Consider the following 14,909-nt stretch of genomic DNA (forward strand, 5'->3'; position numbering starts at 1 on the left):
TGTGCCTAAATGAAAGTGGTTTTTAATATACACTGTTAGGTTGGTTTTTTTAATTCTTTTTACCCCTTTCTAGGGGATTTTATTTTTGTCAAGTGAGGGTTTTTTGAGAGGGGGAAAAAACATCTTTTTTTGACACAGCTCCTCTTTTGGGACAAACTTCTTTTCTGAAAAGCTTTTTAAACATGAGAACTGGTCAAAACATTAAGCGTGACTTTTACTGAAAATGGCCCATTTCAGGCCCATTCCTTTCTCTTCCCTGAAAATAGGGTAATATGCAGTTTCACAACCAAATGTGAAATATCCCTTTTGTTGAATGTTTTTGCTGTGAAAGCACTGCACAGCTCTAGTGAAACTTTGTCTCCAGCCGAATGCAGTACCTGGAATTTAACCTTTCAGCCACTTTCCACTCTCCAGGTGTGGGTGATTCCTAGAAACTGCATGTGCTCAGGGGGCTGGGATATTTTGATTGGTTCCTCAGTGTTCTATTTCTGACACATGCTACCAAGGTTGATGGGGTGAACTGCATAGTTACAAATATTTTTGTAACCAATTATCAGCCAAGCTCTTCACTCTAAAGAAGAGAAGATAAATCATGAGACCATTGCAATTGCCTTTCCGCCTACAGAGCTATCCCAAATTAGCACCCAGTTCCCAGATACTGTAGTGATGGGTACATTATAGACTGAAGGGGTTATGTATGTAGGTATTTATAATTTATTTCACTTAATCAAGGAATGACTGGTGGAGATTGCAAAGTATAAAATGCTTTTATGGGATGTCAAGAAGAGCCTGAGAGTAGCAGTGATCACAAAACTGGTAATGACCTCATGATCAGAGATGCAGGTAATAGCTTACCCACAGCAAGAGATTCTACAGACAACGTGGTAACCAGGAGGGGTGCTCCAATGCTTGGTGAAACTCTCTGAGCCCTAAGAGGAATGTGGTCTTTACTGAGTACCTGTGTTACTTATTTACAGATTAGACAAGATCTTGAGGGAGACTTACTTTTTTTTTTTATTGAAATCATCTACAAAATGTCTACCTGCATCAATTCTGGCTGAAAGACGTGCAATTAAAGGAGGCTAGTATCTAAAATCACTCTTACTTTAGGTTTCATTTCAAGATGGTTACAGTTGTTTGACTAGCCACACTGCAGATGTCAGTTGGCATACAGTACAGGCCCTAGTTGCGGCCCATTGCTCTCCATTCTTGGGTTATAAAATTCAGATCTGGCCTCAGAAGGCTGTCCCTGGCATCAGCAACCTGTAAGGAGCACTTTATTGTTACTATTTATACTGTGGTAGGGCTTAGAAGCCCTGATCAGGGACAAGCAAAACAAAGATAATCCCTGCCCCACAGAGAAGTTGTCATAGTGACTCATGCTCTGCCTTTCCACAGCCAGCTCTGGGAAACAGCCCATCACTCCATCTCTTTGGTTTCTATGTTAATACGAAACTGTAAGAGTCTATTCAAGGCACTTCTAGACGTTCTGTGTACCAGGTCTTGGGGCGGGGGGGCAAATTGTAGGGAAGCCTTCCTCAGAGGGGGAAGTACAAGGGGTGACAAGTGAGGGGGAACGCATGCACAAGAGGATCCCCAAAAGGGCTGCACTACTTAGTTTCCCAGCACAAAACTGAATAAAATCTGCTGTGGGTTTCTCTGGACTGACTATAGTTCATTAATGTGCTACAGTCCTGTTAACTAAAATGCTGGAACAGTCCCTATAGATTTCTCTCTGGCTTTAAAAGCCTCACTCCATACCCACAGTGCCTCCTCGCTTAAAAGATTTTCCTGTTAATGGTGATTATTTGTGCTTTAAATTGACTTTTGATTCGATTTTAAACTCTGAAATTTTAGCAGTTCATTCTCTCCCTAGGAAGTAGTCTTTTCCCCAAGCAAATCCTTGAAGGTTTGTATTGCATCACTAAATACAGAAAGAGGATCTTATGGTCTGTATTGGATAAATACTGTGGATTTTGGAAGTATTTCTAAATACTAGTCACCTGATAGAATAGGAATGCTGTGGAGGAATTGATCTATGGTATACAAAATAGCTTTGCTTATGAGAACTTTCATAAAGTGTAAAAAGAAAAGGAGTACTTGTGGCACCTTAGAGACTAACAAATTTATTTGAGCATAGCGACAGCTCACTTCATCGGATGCATTTGTTAGTCTCTAAGGTGCCACAAGTACTCCTTTTTCTTTTTGCGAATACAGACTAACACAGCTGCTATTCATAAAGTGTGAATGCAATGTGAGGAAGGGAAAAGGAACAAGGACAGACCCATGACAATGATCTCGGAGATGCAGAGGCTGCAGGAGGGCTAGGTAGTCGGGAAACTGTAGGGGAGGGGCATCTGAAAGGGAAGGAGAAGATCATGTAGGCTGGGAGATGGGATGGGCAGAGATTAAATCAGGTAACATATAGGCCAATTGCATGTAAGCCTACCAAGTGATTGGCAGCTCCCTGATGAGCTCACAACGGGTCAGTCTGGGAATACAGCTCCAGTGAAAGCCTTTACTTAGCTTTTAAACATGACAAATCATATTAAGATTATGACACAATCCATCAAAAAAAGGCAACGGCTAACAAAGATCAGGGTCAGGATCTATCCTTATCTCTTTGCCTTTGGATTCCACACAAGGCTGGAGCAATAGAGGACTTGGTGTTTAATAGCAGGAGGAGTTGGTGGTGGGGTAGAAGGGCTTATATTTTCTTTAGCTCAATGCATGTCACAATCCTTTTTAATGTTCTTTAAAGCAGCATTTCATCTTTAGGATTTCCCCTAGTCGCTCTGATGATAAAATAGGTGGGGAATCCTTACCCATTTCTCCCATTCATGCATTTTGGAGGGGAGGGGGACTGCATGAACTTCTGTCTCGTGTCACATAGCTAAGACCCCGATATGTCTTCATCCTGAGCACAGCATACCTACACCACCATCCCCATATTCCACACCTCTGTCAAAGATGCTTGCGCTACTTATGCAGATAACGAAAGAGATAATAGAGAATATGACTGTTGGCACAACAGTGTCTCCAAGCCTGCCAGGAGGTGATACAGACTTACTGAGGGATATTTCTCATTTTCCATTTTTGTGAGCAATTTTTTTTTTTGAGGAGAAATTTGGTTTGTTGTTTTTCCATACTTGTTGTAACTTTGAGGCGCTGATGGACTGTGTTCAATGCAATGTTGATGGAACAGTCAAAGGGATAAAAGCCCTTGTAAGACGGGAACCCCTGCAGTGTCTCTGGGAAAACTCCCCAGTGTGGAGAGAGAGAGAGGCCTAAAGAAAAAGGCAGGGACAATTTGTTAGCCTCAAGTGACAACCTTAGAAGAAAATGATATGGCCTCCTCCTTGGTGAGCCATTTTAGAGAATAACGTATTTTTAAGGTCTTAAAGCAGATGCATCTCTTTGTCAAAGCTTTTCGAGGTAAGATCCTGGCACAAATCCTTGTTGACCATTCCTTTCTGCTGTCCACCAGCCATCCTCGCCTTCTGCGATGATTGCTACGATGTCCCCTGCACTGATATCCAGTTCATCAGTGTTCTGAAAGGAGAGACCCAACAGAGAGAGTGGAAATCTGGTTAGCCTCAGTACTCAGACTCTTCTGCATGTTGTGTGGGGGATTTTCCTAGCTCCCATGTTCCTAAAGCATATCTGTACGCATGTCACTGTGATACTGAATCTGAAATATCACACTCACACTCTGTGTGTGGCTCCATTTTTGCTGAGCGGTCATACTGGGGCTATCAACTTTCTTCCCATCTCCAGAGTGAAACAGAAATGTACCCATCCTGCATTCAGTCTCTGTGCAGATTAGATCTTGTATCATAGTCCCTTCTGGCAGAGGTTGTTCCTAAGGCCAGATCTACGGTATAAATTTACACTGGTATAATTATGCCACATGGGGGTGTGAAATTCACACCCCTGTGAGCAATATAGTTATACCAACCTAACCCTCGGTGTAGACAGCGCTATGTCGACAGGAGAGCTTCTCCCACTGACATAGCTAATGCTTCTCACGGAGGTGGATTAACTATGCTGATGGGCAGTGCTTTAATTTGTAATGAAAGAGGTGCTGGGGTTCAAGCAATTTTTTTACATTCATAACAGACACAGAAAGGCTAGAGGTACTGGGGCTACGAACTGCCAAGCCTAGAGGTGCCAGGGCTCAGCCCTGGCACAAATTAAACACTGCTGACGGGAGAAGCTCTCCCATCAGCATCTTCACTAAAGCACTACAGCATCACAGCTGCATGGGTGCAGCTTTTGAAGTACAGACCTGCCTTAAATGCAACTCCCTCCTGAACCAGCCAGTCATGCTCCTTTGTTAGAGCAATACAAGGCTACATGCTCAAGGGAGATAAAAATGATGCCTCCAATAATTGCAGTCTGGGAGAGGTTTCTCATCAGCACAATTGATCTCAGGTGACCTGCATGGTAGTGCAGATCCCTGCTGCTGAGCAATAGTGGTCAACAGTGGTATAATGATTATTCATGAAATATGCTATTTCCCCCCAGAGATAGAATCACCGCAAGTCAGCCTGGCTATCAGCCCATTAACTGATGCTGTCCTGTTTTCTGTGTGATGGGGTATCAATTCACTGTCCAACGAGCAATGAAATTGAAACAGTGATAGCACAAGCCTCCAAAATTTGCATTCAACAGATCAGATCAATCTAATTTGAATATAGTGCTCAAGTGTGTGGAAGTCTACTCCCAGGTTAGGAATCGTTCATCTTCATGAAAGGAATTTAATAATTCCCCTCAAGGCAAAATGCCATGAATGCTGAGGTACATTAAAATGACCCTGAACAGGCCCTAAAGCAAATATCTCTCCAAACAATGAAAGAGAGTAGAAAAAATATTTGAACACCCTGAACTGCATAGGAAATTCTCATCAAATGCACTGACCTAACCCAACTGTTTGGCTTCAGTTGGAACAAGGGTAGTCTTATTTTATTTATTTATTTTTGTCAAGGTCCAAATGTTTTGGTCAAGGAGTAGTCCAGGTCCAGACTCCAGATAAAATGATAAATAAGTTTAAACATTTTTTTGGGATCTGTTGAAAAGCATCTGGTGGTCTGGATTTGGCCCACGGGCTGCCTATTGACTACCCCGAGTTAGAATCTGACTCATGTTGACCTCTTACGAAGAGTCTCCTAAGTGAGACGTTTTCAGTGTGGGTCTCCTAACACAAGAACTAGGGGACTTTCAATGGAGCTTAAAGGTGGTAAATTCAAAACTAATAAAAGGAATTTTTTTTTCAAACAACATGTAACTTGACCGTGGAACTCTTTGCCAGAGGATGTTGCTGAAGCCAAGAATGAGAAAAATTCAGAGACTGGCCATTTGTATGGATAGCAAAATTATCCATAGTTCATGCTAAGGAAAATAATATTGGATGGGAGGTAAAACCCCGTGTTTCGGGGTGTAAACCTATCTCTTTCTAGTGGGGATTAGGATGAGATCATGGGGGCAGATTATCCCACATCTGCTTCCTGTGGGGCTCTTTGGAACATCAGGCCACTGTCAGAGGCAGGACTGTAGACTAGGTGGACCTGGCCAGTAGGATGACTCCTATACTTCTGTTTCCTGTGTAGGAGCATAAGGGCAGTCATAAGGCGAAAGGCTCTTGGGCTACTTTGGCATTCTAATCTATAAAGTGGAGATATTGTTTACCTCCTTCGTAAAGCAGCCTGAAATCTACAGATGAAGAGGTGTGTGGTGTTAGTAAACTCTTGCTTTAGCAAGTCAGCTTGTCTCTGTTGTGACTTTACTCATGATGTCTAACGGCACTGGGTCTGAAGTCAGGAACGTTACAATACCCTAGTTGAGGACGCAGGTTGCTCATCAGCAGTGTCTTCAGATTCAGTGAGCATGTCAACCCCAGCTCCTTGCTATTTGCCCAAGGGGCCTGTGCTGGGACTGGCACTTGGCAGGAGCGATCAGCGGGGCACAGCATATTTACATGGGGAAAAATGTGAGAGAGGGCTGTGCCGTCTGACTCCATCAGAATGTCAATGTGTCTGTTGTATGGGTAGCTTTTTTCCTTCTCTTGCATCTGTCTAATAGAGCTGGAATAATACAAGCTCATAGTATTTCCACTATGCGGGAACTAGAGCAGCATGACCAAGCCAGATCTCATATTGTTGTTTCAGCTCCATTTAAAAAGTGCCTCAGAGGGGCTATTTAAGTGGAAAATGGATATAAATATTTCTATGATAAACCCCACACAAAACCATAACTAAACTGAGGCAAAGGCAGAAGACAGGCTGGGAGTCTGTATCTGGCAATAGATATGAACAGGAAATCAGTATGACTTGTTCTAAAATCCTTTTGTGCAATGGAGATTGTGTTGGAAGTCTGCCCCTGCTATGGAATACAGACAACACATTAAGGTCTTGGGGTAGGCCTCTCCAGATGAGGATGGGGTCAAATGGAGAACAGCTTTTAGATAATATTTGACAGACTCTCTCTCCTGTTTCCAGGCTGAATAAAAGCCAGGGAAGATTTTATAACATGAACTGCAACCATATTCCCTTGGGCTGTAGTCTCAAAAATTTCACAAGTGAAGTAGAGTCACAATGACTCATTACTGGGATGGGAGCTCATAAAGGAAAACCCAGGTGCTGTACAAAGTGGTGGTGCCATTCCCTGCTGACCTGCTCTAGATTGTGTCTTAGCGCAGCACCCTCAGACACCATACTATGTGGGGTGCTGTTTTCCGATCAGCTGTAAAACTGGGACCTGACCATTTTGTCAGTAAAGATCCTGTTGTCCTCTTCAGCAAAAACAGTAACAGGGGACTAGTCCTGCTGTACTCCAACTAGAATCTTGGCAGTATATGCATTCTTCTACCCTAAACTCCCTCTGCATTTGTAACTGGATACAGTATTCTTCATCATTTCCTGCCCTAAATTGCTATCCAAATGTTCTGGATTCCAATCCTACATCAAGATCCTCTAGTGTGTACCTCTGTAGAGACCCATTGTTTCATAGGAGTAGGGGTTTGCACTAGCAAATCCTGATGCTGGATCAGGGCCTTAACTAACTTCTCTTATGTTTTTATTGGGACTATTTTTATACATCTTCTTGTAAAGCCAGGTGGTTCAGTTACCATCAGTCAAAATGTACAAAGCCTCTGTAGTGAATGAGTCTCTCCTATCCCTAAAGAGACAAGGGTTGGGATGGTTTGGCACTGTTACTGATGAAACACATTAATGTATAGCAAATTGAAATAAACTTTTGTATACTGCCCCCCAAGATAACACAGTATGGTCTAGTGGCCAGAGCAGAGACCTGGGAGTCACACCTCCTGGCTGCCATAGACTTGCTAGGTGACCTTGGCTAAGTAACTCTCTGTTCCATTCATTTTCCCATCTATAAAATGAGGATAATACATAACCCCTAGGGGTGTTGGGAATTAATGGGCTTTTTGAGTCAAAGGTACTATTTTAAGCCTAGTGCATTACAATGTTCATTTTTTAATCCTTTGACTACCTGGGCTGTATAGTCATAGAGCACTCTGTAGTCCTGTGGTGGTGTGGTCGCTGCTCGTTCACCCACATTAATAGATGCATAGACTCCATCCACTTTCTCGTCTAGAAAAACAAGGAAACAAAGAGTTCACAGACTTATAAATGCAAGGAAACATTTGCAAGAGTTCACAAACACAAGGGTGTCTATTCTTCTCTCTGTGCACTGGGATGTGTGTGCCTAGAGAAGCTGCTGTTGCCTCCAGGTAAAGCTATGCACAACAATTGCCACTGTCTAGAGGAGTCAGAAACTAGCTTTCGCTCCATACATGGTAAGACTGCAGGGTAAACATTTTCCCTGCTTAAAATATAGTCCCAAATGGTCTAAGGAATAATAAAACCAGTTTGTGGTGGGATCTGTGATTTTTCTGAGGGGAAAAATAAAATCTAAAATATAATGCAGGGAAAGAAAGGTTCAATGAGCCTTAGTAGTAGTTTAGATGGTGCCATGATGGAATATATTACTGGCTTGATCTTTCTGAAACATGTTGATTATTTAATCCAACCTGCCATAACTGAGAAGAGGGAAACATTCATTCAGTATTGTTGCAAGAAAAGTTTTTTATAAATGCCTTGGTGAAATAGTGATAATTAGGCCTTGTCCACACTGTGTTTTTGGTAGCATAGTTAACCTACAAAGCCCTCCCAGTGTGGAGATAATTATGTTGCTATAACTGTGCCCTGGTCTACGCTACAAGGTTAGGTCGAATTTAGCAGCGTTAGGACAATTTAACCCTGCACCCGTCCACACAACCAAGCCTGTTTTGTCGACTTAAAGGGCTCTTAAAATCAATTTCTGTACAACTCCCCAGCGAGGGGGTTAGTGCTAAAATTGACCTTGCTGTGTTGAATTTGGGGTAGTGTGGACACAATTTGACGGTATTGGCCTCCGGGAGCTATCCCAGAGAGCGCCATTGTGACCGCTCTGGACAGCACTCTCAACTCAGATGCTCTGGCCAGGTAGACAGGAAAAGCCCTGGGAACTTTTGAATTTCCTGTTTGGCCAGTGTGGCGAGCTCATCTACACAGGTGACCATGCAGAGCTCATCAGCACAGGTGACCATGGAGTCCCAGAATCACAAAAGTGCTCCAGCATGGACCGAACGGGAGACACTGGATCTGATTGCTGTATGGGGCGAAGAATCCATGCAGGCATAATTCCGTTCCAAAAGATGAAATACCAATATATTTGCCAAACTCTCCAAGGGCATGATGGACAGAGGCTACAACAGGGACACACAGCAGTGCCACATGAAAGTTAAGGAGCTGAGGCAAGCCTACCAAAAAACAAAGGATGCAAACGGTCGCTCCAGGTCACAGCCTCATACATGTTGCTTCTATGATGAGCTGCATGCAATTCTGGGGGGGGCAAAGGGGGAGTCTCATGCAACAGGGATGAGGATTTTGTGGATGAGGAGGAGGTTGAGGATAGCACACAGCAGGCAAGCAGAGAATCCCTTCTCCCTGGCAGCCAGGAACTGTTAATCACCCTGGAGCCAATACCCTCCCAACCCTCCGAAAGCGGGCTCCCAGACCACGAAGCCAGAGAAGGCACCTCTGGTGAGTGTACCTTTGTAAATATAATACAGGGTTTAAAAGCAAGCGTGTTTAATCATTAATTTGCCCTGAAGGCTTGGGATGCATTTGCGGCCAGTATAGCTACTGGAAAAGTCTGTTAACATGTCTGGGGATGGAGTGGAAATCCTCCAGGGACATCTCCATGAAGCTCTCCTGGAGGTAGTCTAAAAGCCTTTGCCACGCGGTGGGGGGAGGCCCATTCATGCTGAGCTGTTCGTGTTTGGCTGAACAGGACCTTCCCTGATACTAGCCATGCGGTGGGGGAGAGGGGGTGAAGCACATGCGCTATGTAATGTGAATCGCTTGATTCAGTGTGAAATAGTCTTCCTTTGTTCTCTAAAATGTATCTTTTTAAATACTACTGTCCCTTATTTTTAACTCCCACAGCTGCAAATGTTTCTACACTCGCCCTATCCTCTCCCAGAGGCTAGCGCAGATTAGAAGGTGGAAAAAAACGCACTCATGATGACATGTTCTCAGAGCTCATGCAGTCCTCCCACACTGAAAGAACTCAGCAGAATGCATGGAGGTAAACAATGGCAGAGTTCAGGAAAGAGTTAAATGAATGCAATGAGAGAAGGGAGGAGCACGCTGAGCGGAGGCAGGATGCAATGCTGAGCCTAATGGGGGAGCAAACTGACATGCTTGGGAGTCTGGTGGAGCTGCAGGAAAGGCAGCAGGAGCACAGACCGCCGCTGCAGCCCCTGTATAACCACCTGCCCTCTTCCCCAAGTTCTATATCCCCCTCGCCCAGATGCCCAAGAATGGGGGGGGGAGGCTACGGGCACCCAGCCACTCCACCCCACACCCAAGCAACAGAAGGCTGGCATTCAATAAGTTTTGAACTGTAGTGTGGCCTTGTCCTTCCCTCCTCCCCTCATCCACCATCCCACCTGGTGCTTCCCTCCTCACCCACGCCTCCCAGGCTACCTTGCAATAGGTATTTGTGTGATGAATTAATAAAGAATACATGATTTTGAAACAATGACTTTATTGCCTCTCAAAGCAGTGATCGAAGGGGGGAGGTCGGTTGGCTTACAGGGAAGTAGAGTCAACCAAGGGGGTGGGTTTTCATCAAGGAGAAACAAACAGAACTGTCAGACCGTAGCCTGACCAGTCATGAAGCTGGTTTTCAAAGCTTCTCTGATGTGCAGGGCGCCCAGCTGTGGTCTTCTAATTGCCCTGGTGTCTGGTTGTGTGTAATCGGCCACCAGGCGATTTGCCTCAACCTCCCACCCTGCCATAAATGTTTCCCCCTTACTCTCTCAGATATTGTGGAGCACACAGCAATCAGCAATAACAATGGGAATATTGGTTTTGCTGAGGTCTAACCTAGTCAGTAAACTGCGCCAATGAGCTTTTACACGTCCAAATGCACACTCTACCACCATTCTGCACTTGCTCAGCCTATAGTTGAACTGCTCCTTACTATTGGCCAGGGTGCCTGTGTTTGGCTTCATAAGCCATGGCATTAAGGGGTAGGCTAGGTTCCCCAAGGATAACTACAGGCACTTCAACATCCCCCAACAGTTATTTTCTGGTCTGAGAAGTAAGGTCCTTCCTGCAGCTGTTCAAACGGACCAGAGTTCCTGAAGATGCGAGCGTCATGCACCTTTCCTGGCCATCTCACGTTGATGTCGGTGAAATGTCCCTTGTGATCCACCAGTGCTTGCAGCACCATTGAAAAGTATCCCTTGCGGTTTACGTACTGGCTGCCAAGGTGGTCCGGTCCCAAGATAGGGGATATGCGTTCCATCTATTGCCCCACCACAGTTAGGGAACCCCTTTGCAGCGATGCCATCCACTATGACCACATTTCCCAGAGTCACTACCCTTGATAGCAGCAGCTCAGTGACTGTGTTGGCTACTTGGATCACAGCAGCCCCACGGTAGATTTGCCCACTCCAAATTTATTCCTGACTGACTGACTGACTGGTAGCTGTCTGGTGTTGCAAGCTTCCAGAGGGCAATGGCCACTCGCTTCTCAACTGTGAGGGCTGCTCTCATCTTGGTATTCTTGTGCTTCAGGGCAGGGGAAAGCAAGTCACAAAGTTCCATGGAAGTGCCCTTACGCATGCAAAAGTTTTGCAGCCACTGGGAATCATCCCAGATCCACAACACTATGTGGTCCCACCAGTCTGTGCTTGTTTCCCAGGCCCAGAATCGGCATTCCATGGCAGGAACCTGCCCCATTACCACCATGATGTCCAAACTGCCAGGGCCCATGCTTTGAGAGAAGTCTGTGTCCATGTCCTCATCGCTATCGTGATTGCGCTGTTGTTGCCTCCTCACCTGCTTTTGCAGGTTCTGCACATACTGCAGGATAATGCACGAGGTTTACAATGCTCACAATAGCAGCGGTGAGCTGAGCAGGCTCCATGCTTGCCATGGTATGGTGTCTGCAAGAGAGCAGAGTTGCAGCGGAAGCAGTGGATGATGAGAGATGCCACGAGAATAGATATTTATAGAGAACAATGAGAGGACCTGCGAGGTGGATTCACAGCACCAGGAGAGCAGAGTTGCAGCGGAAACTGTGGATGACGACGGTTAGCAGTCCTACTGCACTGTCTGCTGACAGCAGTATGGCATCCGCACGGGAAAAAAGGTGCGAAACGATTGCCGCCGTTTTCATGGAGGGAGGGGTGACTGATGACATGTACACAAAACCACCCGTGACAATGTTTTTACCCCATCAGGCATTGGGAGCTCAACCCAGAATTCCAATGGGCAGCGGGGACTGTGGGATAGCTACCCACAGTGCAACACTCCAAAAGTCAATGCTAGCCACAGTACTGTGGACACACTCCGCCAACTTAATGCGCTTAGCGGTGACACACACAATTGACTTTTTAAAAACCAACTTCTATGAATTCAACCTAATTTCATAGTGTAGACAGTCTACACTAGCACTTATACTGGAATAACTATGTTGGTTTAAAAAAAAAATCACACCCTTGTCTGCCACAGCTATACCAGTATACCATAGCGGTACCAGTATAATTTTTAAGTGTAGACCTGACCTAAGGATTGCTCAAAAAGAGCTTGATCCTGCATCTCTGCAGCCAATGAGAGTTTTGCCATCAGTCCAAAAACCCCACCAAGGCACTTTTTCAAAAGCATTTAGCGCTGACCTAATTCTGCTCTCATGGAAGTCAATCCTCTTCCTTCATAATAAATAATGGACATTAAGGCAAAAGAAAGAGGCGGTGTTTTAAACAGGCAAATGTCACACTATTGTTAAGATAAAAATCTCACAGTACAAACACTATGACTTTAGGTGTTTGCACTTAGCCAAAATTTGGAACATAATTTAGTCCTGGCTGGTTAAAAGGAGCTTATTCGTGACATACTTTACAGCATTCCTCCACAATGCTGTACTTGCCAGGTCTGTCCTCCTGCTGAGGCATGAGGGAATTTCCAATGTAAACCACCTGTACATCCATGGGGTAATAGAGCCCTTGCAGAGTGCAGAGAAGACAGGATCCATGTAACCCTTCCCACAGTAAATCCTGATCCCACTCCAACAAGTGATGTATGGGTTCTTTGGTGTGAAGGGAAAAAATTTGACTTGGATTCTTCAGATGGCTGAAAGAACAATGTAGCAGGAAGTGAAGAAGCTGAATGCATGTAGATAACCATGATATGCACAAGCCTCTGAGGGCCTTGTCTTCATTCGGAACAAAGTTGTGTTCTTAACTTGAGTTAATTAACTTGAAGTAAAATCCTAGTGAAGATCAGGCCGTCTGTAATTTTCACACGAGTTAGTAAATCACGGTAAACCCTAGGCTCCTGCAGAGTTGTGTTATCAGCCTGCAAACTTGTGTGAAAACAAATTGCCTTGTCGTTGGTAGGATTTTACCTCATGTTAATTACCATGTGCTCACTAATATGGGCTAAGAATTCATGTTTTTTTCCTAGTGAAGGCACACCTGGGCAAACTGCAAGAAGAATGTAGGTACCAAAATCCCATTAGATTACCATACGTATTCTCTCTAAATTTAGGGGCATGCTCCTGCTCCCGTAGAAGTCCATGCCAAAACTCCCACAGATAGCAGGGGATGCAGGATCTGGCCTCAGCTCACTAAATGAGACCCATTCTGTCAATGGATATGAGCACGGGGTTCCCACAGGCGCCCCCAGAAGCCATCTGTGCATAGTATTTGGTCACAAGAGTAGCATCTCATTTTACAATGAGCCTGCTCTGATCCTTCAACAAAGTCACAATCCACCCTTTGTGACATCAGAATTTACTACTGTGGAAGCGATTATGACAATAATGATCCGATAGTGGCCTTGATAAATAGCATGATCTAAACTGGCAGAAAGGAGAAGTTTAATATAATGTAGACACACAAACAGCTGTGAGCAGATTGGGGAGGCATTAATTGTGACCAAAGCTGTTCATATGCTACTGTATAGACATGTGGGACCCAATCCTGGGAGGCACCAAATGCCTTCAACTCTCATTCAAGTTGTATTCATAGGGACACCATTGAATTCTATAGAAATGGATGGCACTTAGGCTCCTTTAAAAGTCTGAGCCCAAGTCTCATTGAAAGTCAGTGGAACACAGACTCCTAAATGCCTATTTCACTCTTGAAAACGAGACTGAGGCTCCTAAATCAGTTAGACGTAACTCTGAGCAGAGCAACATCTACATACCTTTAAAAACCCAGACCCCTCTGCTCCTTGAAGTCTTTAAACCACGATTTGAGGACTTCAATAGCTCAGACATAGGTGAGGAGGTTTTTCGCAGGAGTGGGTGGGCGAGATTCTGTGGCCTGCGTTGTGCAGGAGGTCGGACTAGATGATCCTAATGGTCCCTTCTGACTTTAATATCTATGAATCTAGCCTGCATGAATGGCACTGAAAATTTCCACTGTTCAGGGAGTCAAACAGAGGGGATTTAGGAGAGACTGTATTCCATTTCTGGGTCGCTGAGTGGACAGGCAGACGTAGTGAAGGATGCATTTTTTTTCATTCAGGGAACATCACAATTTAAATCTCCTTAGCTGGTTTTAAATCGAGCCAATAAAAATGTCTCAAACCATTATTTCCTGTGCTGTCAAAATATTATGCTTTGGTGCCCTCTAATGAGAGGGACACAAGTGACCTGTGCAGGGCCATCCTTACGCATACTGCTTATGCGGCTGGGCTGCGTAGGGCACCTGAAAATTTGGGGCACCCCTGGGTCTTAGTGTCCACCTTCCCGCCTCTTCCTATCCCTGTTCCCTGTTCTGACCCTTCCTGCTAGCTGCAGCAGCCTGGTGAGTCTTCCTCCAGAGGGGATCTAGTATTTAAAAGTGAAAATGCCTTCCAGCCTGCCAGATCTATTAGCACAAGATTGAAACTATTAAATAACCTTCCAAATGGTAATGAAGTCATTTAACAGGCATTTGCCAACCCCCAGGTATATACTATCAGTTTCTGAATTTACTGACAAAAGCAGTTGTGCATTACTGTAATATTTACTCAGAACATGTTAGTCTACAGGACCTTAGCTTTAAAAATATTTCATTAGTGTTGCAAAAATTACATCCTTGCATAGATTTTTTTAGATGTACAATCTGAGTATTCATCTTTAGCCTTAAATGCTTGGATCTTCAGACATAGTTTTTAAAATAAATCCTTCAAAAGACCACCCTTATCTAAAATACACATGCGAGCCCTGGCTGAGGCACAGGGGCACCAGTTTAATATTACTGCATAGGGCCCCATAAATCCTAAGGACGGCCCTGGACATGGGATTGGTAAGGCAACATAACATTTGAAGCAGAACGGATGCCT

At 44.5% G+C, this 14,909-nt stretch overlaps 1 protein-coding gene across 2 annotated transcripts in view; it reads right to left on the reverse strand.

The window, feature by feature from the left end:
• Positions 1-259: 259 nt before the first annotated feature.
• Positions 260-14,909, reverse strand: part of PSTPIP1 (proline-serine-threonine phosphatase interacting protein 1) — a 97,689-nt gene continuing 83,039 nt past the window's right edge. For both annotated transcript variants that reach the window (XM_074966067.1, XM_074966068.1), the window contains exons 14-15: positions 7,510-7,610; positions 260-3,552 (exon numbers count right to left, since the gene is read on the reverse strand). In XM_074966067.1, coding sequence (XP_074822168.1) covers positions 3,421-3,552; positions 7,510-7,610 — 233 coding nt within the window. In that variant the 3' untranslated portion in view covers positions 260-3,420. The remainder of the gene's footprint in view (positions 3,553-7,509; positions 7,611-14,909) is intronic.

Source organism: Natator depressus, chromosome 10 (assembly GCF_965152275.1).
Source record: "Natator depressus isolate rNatDep1 chromosome 10, rNatDep2.hap1, whole genome shotgun sequence".
Classification (NCBI taxonomy): domain Eukaryota; kingdom Metazoa; phylum Chordata; order Testudines; family Cheloniidae; genus Natator; species Natator depressus.